Raw genomic sequence first — 10670 nt, forward strand, 5'->3', positions numbered from 1 at the left:
GCAAGAGCACTGGAGTGGGTTGCCATTTCCTTCTCCAATGCATGAAAGTGAAAAGTGAAAGTGAAGTCGCTCAGTTGTGTCCGACTCTTAGCGACCTCATGGACTGCAGCCTCCCATCCGTGGGATTTTCCAGGCAAGAGTACTGGAGTGGGTTGCCATTGCCTTCTCCGGTCAAATCTCCTATGAACACACAATTAAATTGAAACTTGCAAACTATACACGTATCAATGATCCAGATAGAACAAGAACCCTTGCTATATTACAAATACCCTTGGAAAATGAACATCATCCAAGAACCCAAATCAACCCCAAAGCAAAGTGGATATGTCTTAAAATATAAGTCTCATGACTAAAACCAGGGTACTGTCTGCCTTCTGTATTGCTCTGACTGAAAGTACGAGTGAAGTGCTTGTTCACAGAACCTGTCCTCTTCAAACTACTCTTGGCAAGACACAAGGATCAAGCCTGCCTAAACAACCTGCCGTCTTCTCGGCGGTTCTTCCCCCTTTCAACTCTCATCATAAATACTACTCATCAGAGTAAACTAGATGAATGTCCTCTCCCAGAAGCTCCTGTTAAAACATCATTATGTTAATCCAGAAAGGATAACTGGTCAACAGATTGGTATGTGGTCAGGTAGTAATAAATTCCTTTGGATGGAAGGATTGGTAGGGATGATGGGATTAGCAGGAGGAATCTGTAAGGCAAAAGGCAAAGGATAGAGTGGATGATATCCAAAGGCAACCACAGAGATCCTTTTCACATCCTTCCTTACCTGCACTGCTCATCAGTTCCACCTATGACGTGAAGGAGGAACGACTAGGAAATGCCAATTCCAAGAGAAGGACCTGAGGAAATTCTAGCCAGCTCAGCGCATTCAAGGTGTATGTGCTGGATATGCCTATCAAGGCATATTTGCTTAAGCTCACTGGTCAATTTTCATAAGGTCAGTTTTGTGCTGGCTATAAGCAAAACAAACAAACAAAAAAACACCAAAACAACAATGTATTCTAATTTAGGGCATGTTCTTTTTTTCCTATTCAGAAGGATTCACTAGTTAATAAGATGGAACTATCCTGATTCCAAGGCATAGCAGCTGAGAACTGGGGCTCTAAAAATTTTTTAACTGGGGTTTGAAATGCATCTGGCATTTCTTAGCTGTGAGATCTTAGGCAAGTGACTTCTTTGAGCCTCAGATTCCTCACATGAAAAGTACATATATGATTTAGGATCACTGAGGAAAAAACAATGAGCTGATGAAAGTAAACAGCTTAGCACTGTGTTAAAATCAGTAGGATTAGCTATCTTTAATATTCTTACCTATGCTATTTTAAAGCATTGTGTATTTTTACTGGAACAATTAATAAGGTGGGCCCAGAATTCAGTGGGTGTACCCGCTCATTTCATTGAAGCTAGTTATATCAAAATTAGGCCAGATCCCTTGATTTAGTCTGAAGGTTAAATCAGCTGAAATGAATCAGAGACGCAAAAGGCAAAGAGTTTTCTGGGGCATCCATTCCAAAGCACCCGTGTCCCAGTGGAAGAAGGTACAAGTTCCAAAGGATGAATTTACATTATCAAGAATCAAGGGATCTGTGACAGGAATAGCTCAATAGCTTTGCAATATAATACATTATTCCTGTAACAGAGTGATATTGATTTCAGCTTTTGCTTAAGCTAATTTAAAAACACAATTGTATGCAGTCCTCTGAGCTAACTGGGTGGTCAAAATAAGGAATTTAGTTGTGATTAAAAAAACAGAGGGAAGAATCAGGATATCTGGTTATTCTTGATGTGGAGTATATGCATGCAGGGAATTGAAGCTCACATAAAACTATATGAAAGACTCAGTTATTTGGTAGAAAGTTATATATGAATGTAAAATATCATCATCATCATCAAAAACAGCCTACAGTTTTCAATGATTATCACTTGATCTCTACTGGGCATTTCTAAGGGGTCTGCAAATGAGGACTGTAATAAGTCGGATGTTTTCTTTTTAAACATGATCATCATACTGTACACTTGATACTTATGCCGAGAGCTCAGATCTTCCCTTTCTCTAGTATAATTTTCATCTAAAGCATTCCTCAGATACTTAGATCATTCTTAATGGAGTTTGTGCATTATACCCTCTGTGGACACATGGAAATCTGGCTAATTGGACTGACTTGATTACAACAGTCGTTGAATTCTCCCATTTCCTTCCACTGCAATAAATGCTCAAGATATTTTTACCAGCGATTATGTAAATATTTCAGATTGCAATCATTTTCCGAAACAGTGGTGATAGGCAAAAGCTCTTTTGTCATTCTGCCCACCAAACAGAATTCCTATACTTTCAAAATATATTTCTTTTCTTGTTAGTATAAAAACTGGTGGTGTCCTAGCAAAGTTTCAAACAAACCCATAGCATGAATAGCTCTCACTAAATCCTATAGCCACTGGAATTGAACATTAGCTTTGTGATAAAGCAGTCTCTTTCAGTCCCAGTAAATGCATCAGGATGGCACAACTTTTAACAGAATGCATGAGTTGATGGGATGTCTATTTCCCAAATCCAAATATCTGAAAATTAGCAAATGCACTTTTATTTTGACATTAGCAAATGCACTTTTATTTTGAAAGCACTGTGTTTGCTGTTAAATGCTGTATTCTAGAAATACTTTTTTAATGATTTCTTTTCTTGGCCAAAATAAGGTGCCTCACCAGTAAGTCAGTACTGTCTCTTTAAATGCTAGGATAAGTACCTAATTCCAGAGGTTACTATTCCCATGTTCTACCTGTCAAAATTCTTTAAACTCTAATGAGTCAGCTTCCTGAAAATACACGCCAAGCTTCCATTTGAAAGTGTAAAACTACATGCTGAGTGGGAAAAAGTTTACACTCAGTCCCAGGGTAAATCCGCGCACAGAGTTAAGTAGAAAAGCACTTCAGCTAGTTTCTGCGGACACAAATATGCGCTCGACCAATCTCTACTGCGCATGATCCACTCTTTTGATGAATGTTCCTACCCCTAACCAGAAAGCGCTGGGAGTAGGGGGGAGGGATAGAATAAGGAAGATGATGCGTACGTTTGAAAGATCAGCCATTTCCTCTAAGTACACACAAAAATGTCTCTCATTCCTAGGGAGATTTCTTATCAAGGAAAATAAAAGTTCCTCTTTGAGAGCTAGTTCCTGAATGAGAGGGGACCCTGGGAGGGAAGTTTCTTCTCCTAACCTCTCCAGACCCCGGTGAAATTTCCTTTTTGCTGCGGCTAGGCGGTGCTGGCTACACTTTTTTTTGGAGGGGCGCAGTCCAGACACAGAGATCTGAAATTTCAAAAATGCGATAGAGCCCCAGCCGGCCAGCCCTAGGAGGCGAACAGCTGCTGGGTGACCGCTGATGAAGTGGCTTCTTAAGGAGGTGGGCAGATTGATTCCAGCTGCTGAGCGCGGGGCAGGGCAGCGGCCGAGGAATGCGCAGCTCAGCTGAGGCAAGACACAGCAGCTTCCCAACCAATGGCAAGGCCAAATATTAGCTCTGATTGCAGTCTTGGCCGAAGAGAAGGAAGAATGCCATTGTTTCATTTGATAGGAACTTCCAAGGCAGCGTGGGCCAAAAGGTGCCATGTGGACAGCGTCATTTAGTAAGTGTAGTATTGCTCAGGAAACCTGAAGACTGCCCCTTGAGACGTTGGTTCCGAGTGGGCCTGCAGTTACCAAGGTGAAATCCTTTCTGCCTGACACAACCTACCAGCTCCTGGTCCTCTTCTGATAGCTCTCTACTCCTGCACAGTCTTCATTGATCCCCTCCCCCATCCCACATACACTGGAATCAGTACACAATTGAAACAAACAAGGAAAGAGTGGAGGGGAAGAGCGGGGGACATCGAGAGTCCAGTAAGTGGCCTGGATGGACCGACAAGAAGACGTGCTCTTTAGAAGCACTAGCCTCAAAGTCAGCTTAGGGGGAGGGATTAATTTAGGGGTCCCCTGAGGGCCCCAAACTCAGACAACCAAGTGATCTAACAAGAAGGAAGGGGTAAGAGGCAGGCGGGCATGAAGGCACGCCTGATGGAATATTCAATATCCTGCGAGATGCACTTTCGGCCGTGCACTTCCAGAGACTAAAAGCCAGTAATGGGCTTTGGAGTCTGCACTTCCTCTCCCTAATGTCCAGAGGCGCTTTAATGCTGCAGCCAATCGATCAGCCTTCTCCGGTGAAGGCAGCGAGCGGAGAGCAAATACTTCCTACTTAGGGCCAAAATCGCCGGGCCTCCTCTGCGCACCACGAAAGAGCGACACACAACTTTGAACTGGCAGGACTTGGCTCTCAGCGTGGCGGGAAGAGGGAAGGAGGGAGCCCGGAGGCGCCCAGAGAAACAGCTCCCCTCCCTCTTCATCCCAACTTTTCCAGGGACAGACTCCGAAGACAAACAAGAGGGGGCGGTAGTATCGACTCAAGGACAGGGCTGACCAGTAGCCCCAAACCTGCTTCAGGTGCAAGGTCACCGAGCCACCTCCAAGCCCTAGGCAGCCCAAGAAGTGGACACTTCTGGAAGGGACACAAACTGAGCAAACCAACATCCAAGAAATGGTGTTTCTTTACAATTTCCTGCTGACATCACTTGCTGCCTGGAGAGTGACCCTCGGAGGCTGATCCCTGCAGTGGAGACGCACCCCAGTCCCGCCTCCCTCCCCTCACCCCCTCCGCGCCTTCCCAGCCGGGCTCGGGCTCTGGGCAAGTTCTGTTCCTAAACCGAACGCGGTCGCCCTGTCCAGCCTCCCGTTGCCGCTCCCGGGAGGCTCCAGCGGCGCACTGAGCATGCCCTGTGGCCTGGGTCTGGGGGTCACCTCCAGGAAGCTCTCCAGGCCCGGGGATGGGCCGGGTCCTGTCCCCGGAGGTAGTCTCCCCAGGGGTGCGCGAAGGGAAGACCGCGCGACTTCGGCGGGGTGCGCAGCGGCCAAGTTAGCGGGCGCGACCAAACTTTCCACGCTCCTTCTCCCCACCCCCACGCCACAGGGGCGCGTTTCCCCGAGGAGCTAGCCTTTCCCAGCCCGGCGGAGACCAGCGCAGCACGTGATGGGCAGAAATAAAAATAAACACTCCCCATTCCCGGCCCGCCAGGGCCACCCCCACTCCGCGCGCTGAGGGGAGCCAGGGGCGCCGGGCACCGAGCAGCCCCCGCCGCCGCGGCCCGGAGCCCCCAGTCCCCGAGCCGCCGCCCGGCCCGCCCGTCCGCCCCGAGTGGCGGCCCCGCTCCGGCCCGCCGCGCCCGCGCCCCGGCGGCGCCTACCTTTCGGATTTGGTGAACTTCCGGAATGCCTGTCGGAGGTCGTGGAAGGACCTGTAGGTCTGCGGCTCGGCCGAGATGCCCTGTGCCCGGGTGGTCCGGGGGCCGATGTGGGTCGAGGGCACGGGCAGCACTGACTGGCATTTATGGAGTTTCCTCTTCAGCTCCTGGATTTCTTCCTCCTTCTCTGACAGCCGCTTCTCCAGCTCTTTGATCCTCTCCTCCTTGAGCATGAGAATCTTGGCAAAGTCTTCCTCCAGCTCGCTCATGTTTTTCCCTGAGCCCCTCCGCGAAACTTTTTCTCGGGCGACGGCGGCTGGGACTACAGCCGGGCGAGGCGAGAGCGGACCGAGCGAGTGAATGGGCGCTAAGTACTGGAGCGCAGCGGTGCTGCCCCTAATGCGGAGCGAGGAGCCGCGTTCTTCGATCCACTTCTGCTGAATGGACTAAAAGCATCGAGGGGAGGATGAGAAGTCTAAAAGCGCTGGAGAGGAGAGGCAGAGTGCTAATCCCCAGCCTCTCCGGGGAATAGGTGATTATCTTTCATTGAGAAACCAATTAGAGCTGCCCTTCCTCCCCTGAGACCCCCTCCCCCGTCCCCCTTTCCCAATCACTTCGTGAGAACACGGCGTGCGCGCCACCCCACCGAGAGCCTGGTTTCTAGTTGGGAGGGTTGGACCAGTAAGCCTGGTCTCACCCCATCACACAATAATCACTCTTGCACGCTATATGGTACCAAACGAAAGGGCTGGGGTGGGGTGGGGTGAGGGGGGAGCTTTATGCCACTTGATCCTTGAAATAGCAACAATTACCATGTGATCTGGTAGATGACGCAGCGCTTGTAACTGGAGCCCAAAGACTTTGTGGGGTGTGTGCGTGTGAGTGTGTGTGTGTGTGTGAGAGAGAGAGATATTTCATAAATATTAAACTGCCTTTAGACAATAACGTGCGTGAATTCTTGTTTTCACCTTTTACTTCTCTTCTGCCCTGGATGGCAAGGGACGTGTGTGTTTATTCCTTAGTATGAAGTCTTATGGTTGTGACCCCAAGTAATAAGAATAACAGGGCACTCGCGGTACCAGGTCTTTTCACCATAAGCTTTTAGTGGAAATAGTAAACTGAAATTGTTGGTGGGTAAACTGGATGAACATGTGTATGATAATGAGCCAAATGTTTACCAAAAAGGAAAAGGCCATGCATCCATTGGAAACTTCTTCGAGTTTGGTTTCTATTTCATCTGCTACTATTAAAATTTGTATACTGAGCACCCAAATTATATCACACCACCCTGGATGTGAAGTGGGGGCCACCAGTGCTGAATTGCGGGCTCACCCCCAACAACTCCAGTTTTAGGGAAAAATAGCTTCTGCCAGCTGTATATTTCCCTCACCTCTGCACCCATCACCACACTCAGTGCTAAAGGGATGTTTATACTCATTTGGACCCAGAGTGTTTGCTAATTCCTACACTTTTATATATATATATATATCACAGGGAGTATTGTTCACAAATCACAGCTAAAGAGTTTGGATGTGTGGGAGGAACATTTCTTCAGGTAAAGACCCACAAATCTATTTTTTAAAGAAAAAAAAAAAGATGCAAATTAAAATACCAGAGAGTTTTTGTAGAAATAATAATTTTCCTTAAAAGGAAATATCATCATATGATCCACTGGATGCTTATTTTTATAAAAATCTTTCTACCTTGTCTGAAACACCTTGGTAAAGGAAAAACAGGTATATACTTTTGCTTATAAATCAACCCTAAAATATATTTTATTCTCAAGATTTCTTTATTTACTGTTAGTTCTACTAGTCCAATTATATAAAATTGAAAACATTTTAAGCCACATCTGATTTTTAAAATCACACTAGATAATACAGATTGGCTTCATCTACTCATATTTGAGAAAGGGTATTCTCTATCTTGTTGATAGTTACAGTTCTATTGCTTCTATCTATAAACAACTTAATCTGCTATCATCCCTTTAGAAACACTCAAAATAATTGGCATTTAAAAATACATTAGAAAAAATTTATCTCCTTAAAAAATCTAGGCATGGGTTCAGTTTTATTTATGGGAGATACGGAAATAGTTTTAAAATGACTCTGAAATGGACAGGTTATTTTCAAGTCTTATATACTAATCTTAAATACAGATATGCAAATATGTTTCTCCTGCTTATTAAAAAAAAAGAAACCTTTAGACCAACATTTTACACATATCTCAAAACCCTGAATTCATCCATATCTTTCAAAATCAATCTTATTTTTTTACTAAGTCAGTTTTAACTTAGGTGACATTGAACTTTGTGACCATAAATCATGTCCCTTGGCTTATGAAATATTTAATTAAAAGCACAAGGAATATTTGAGAAAATACAACCTGGTAGCAGAGTGAACATTGAATTATTTAAAATCATAGCATTTTAAATCTGTAAGCAACACTGAAGATGACCTAACCTAACCTAACCACTTCATATTATAAAAGAGGAAAATGAGATCTTGAAAGGTGAAGTCCAAGACTACCCAAGGGCAAATGTTTGAAGCCAGGATTCCCCAGACCTTGCCTCCCCTACCTTGAAGCCTGCAAATCTAGGAATTCTACGATTCTGACACTCCAGTGTTCCAAGAGGCGATTTTAACGTCTGTGCTTTGCGTTTAAATCTGCAGCAGTGAGTTTCAATTGTCAAAGCAAGAAGTGTTAATGAATCCTTAGTTGTTGATGTTGTTGTTTTTTCTTAAAGGAGAAGATCGCCATCTAGTGTCCTTGGAGAAATTTGCTAAATAAGTATCTTTTTCACAGTGAAGCTGAGGTTGGTGCCTTAAATACCTGTGTGAGTGTTTTCATGTTCCAAGTTTGAGAGAAATAAAGAAAATATGCAGGATTTTATGTCAGAATAAAACATTTTTTAAAATGAAAAATTTTATATCTTTTAGCCACTGGATAAACATCACAACAGTGATGTTAAATATTCATTGAGTGTTTAATATGCATTAGCACAAGGCTCCGGAGAAGGTAATGGCACCCCACTCCAGTACTCTTGCCTGGAAAATCCCATGGACAGAGGAGCCTGGTAGGCTGCAGTCCATGGGGTCACTAAGAGTTGGACTCAACTGAGCGACTTCACTTTCACTTTTCACTTTCATGCATTGGAGAAGGAAATGGCAACCCACTCCAGTGTTCTTGCCTGGAGAATCCCAGGGACGGGGGAGCGTGGCGGGCTACCATCTATGGGATCGCACAGAGTCGGACACGACTGAAGAGACTTAGCAGCAGCAGCAGCAGCAGAAGGCTCAACCCTTTATATAACTAGCTAGTTTTAATCCCCAAGATGACTCTGTATGGTAGGTATTATTATTTATTCTCATTTTATAGATGGAGAAACTTAGAGTTAGCCAGATTAATTCGCCCATGGTCACAGAGTGCAGGCTGTCTTAGACCCCATGCATACTGCTTCTACCTAAATTAAAGTGTCCACTTCTCTGTGAGCCCAGTGACAAGAAAAACTGAAAGTTCTTTGCTAATGAAAACACACTAAATTTGAAATCCCATACAAACTCAGATAAGTATCTAAGACTCTGGCTTCTCAACAACCAATCTCTTTACCAATGTTGTTTTCCTTATAATACTGTGGGATCTATTTTACATTTCATATACAGTTTTAAATGTTTACTTAAAAAGTACATGTATATTCTCAAATATTATGATGGTGCTTTGCCTCTCCATCCCCACCCTTCTAAGAAAGAACACTTAAAGAAAGTAAAGCCTTATAGATGTGAGTAGCTCACAGGGACCTCCTATCCTTTAATCTAGGCCAGTGTCACAGGGGGCAATGGAAAGACAGTATCTTTTTTATAAAAAAAATTCATTACCAACAATAAAACTAAAAGTCAGTCTGCTTTTTGTTATCACTAAACGCCACAAGTTCTCACCAATGTCAGTAATAAAATACTCCTCCCCCTCCAAAAAACTATATTATTGATCTAAGTTCAAGGAGTTATTACATTTATTGTTGAGTGAGTGGAATACGCCCATTGTCACACCCTTGGAACAGCACTGACCTTGATACATGTTCCAAGGATCCAGAGCAAAGAAAGTCGTGTGCAGATGGTTTGAGTGAGGTGCCATGGATGGCAACAGAGGAATGCAGGAGGAAGTTTTGGAGAAATGAGAGTAGAGACAGGGGTCTAACTTTTGGGAATGGGTGGGTTGGGGGGAATTCAAACCATCTATTTTCAATACCTTACATCCAAACACTTCTCTTGGTTACAATGATGACAGTATTTGTGGAAAATTGCATGGGATACATTTTTTTTTCTTAATCAAGGAATGCAATTAGTAAACTAAGAGTACTGGACTGGAATCAAAAGTCTATATTTATGTGTTAGCTCTGTTACATCCCAAGCTGTGTGTTACATCCCAAGCTCAGGCAAATCCCTAAACTTCTCAGATTTACTTTTTTTAATTTGTAAAATGGGGAGTGAGAGTGCCCTTGGGTCTGTCTTTCTACTTTTAATGATTTTATGGAGTTCTGCATTCCCTGTGACTTACATTTTTAAATCATCAGTCTGCTTTTATAGATGACATCCATTTGTCTACTTCAGCTGCGTTTGAAACTGAAAAGAAAGATTTATTATGGAGTCTGGTTTGTCCTATAGAGATTATGGTGACTTTGTGATTAACAGAAGCTTGGAGCACTTTCAGTTAATTCTACATCACCCTCGATGTGGCTTCAATTTTGTCACCTAAATCACTTTCTGGTAATCATAAAGTATGGTCACATCTTAGGCAAGATAAAAGTTTCAAGTCCTGAAATACACCCACATCTATGTTAACACCACAAAGAACATGAAAATAGCAAATGAGGTATTGCCTCAGTGAATCAAATTTTAAAATTAGTTTCAACTTACTGAATTTATTTAAAGTATTGCAAGTTTTTTTGTTTTTTTAAAATATGTTCCTACACATGGTCCTATTAGTGTTAATGGAATTCTTTCTTATGCTGCAGGCAATAGAAAGACCCTTGCTTTTTATGATTTTCTGTGATAGCAGTCTAGAGGTTTGAAAAAAAATTTCCTAGAAACTCAGAAAAATTGAAATAAGAAATGATGCTACTTTAATATTTTAGAAATCAAATGCTGCAGTATATTAAGAATCTTGGATCTAGGGAGATAGAGATTCTGTGAGACTTCAGGCTAATAATTTCATCCCCTGAGACTTAGTTTTCCCAACTATGAGTCGGACACATGGATATTAAATTCTTATATCTGCATCTTTAAGGCTCAAATGAAGTGAGATGAAAATAAGAGGTTGTTATCATTCCAATGTGACCCTAAGTAAATAATATAAATAAAATGCTAATGGATCCTCTGTTTTGATTCTTGACGGA

General features: G+C 43.3%; 1 protein-coding gene and 1 long non-coding RNA gene across 2 annotated transcripts in view; one reads left to right on the forward strand and one right to left on the reverse strand.

The window, feature by feature from the left end:
• PRKG1 (protein kinase cGMP-dependent 1) overlaps positions 1–5547 on the reverse strand; it is a 1413309-nt gene extending 1407762 nt beyond the window's left edge. The window contains exon 1 of the mRNA XM_061402665.1: positions 5282–5547. Within this exon, the coding sequence (XP_061258649.1) occupies positions 5282–5547 (266 nt within the window). The remainder of the gene's footprint in view (positions 1–5281) is intronic.
• On the forward strand, positions 3755–6223 carry LOC133239115 (uncharacterized). Its single transcript, XR_009733723.1, has 2 exons — positions 3755–5334; positions 5473–6223. It is a non-coding gene; the product is annotated as an uncharacterized LOC133239115 (long non-coding RNA).
• Positions 6224–10670: the final 4447 nt, after the last annotated feature.

This window comes from Bos javanicus, chromosome 26, assembly GCF_032452875.1.
Source record: "Bos javanicus breed banteng chromosome 26, ARS-OSU_banteng_1.0, whole genome shotgun sequence".
Taxonomy (NCBI): Eukaryota; Metazoa; Chordata; class Mammalia; order Artiodactyla; family Bovidae; genus Bos; species Bos javanicus.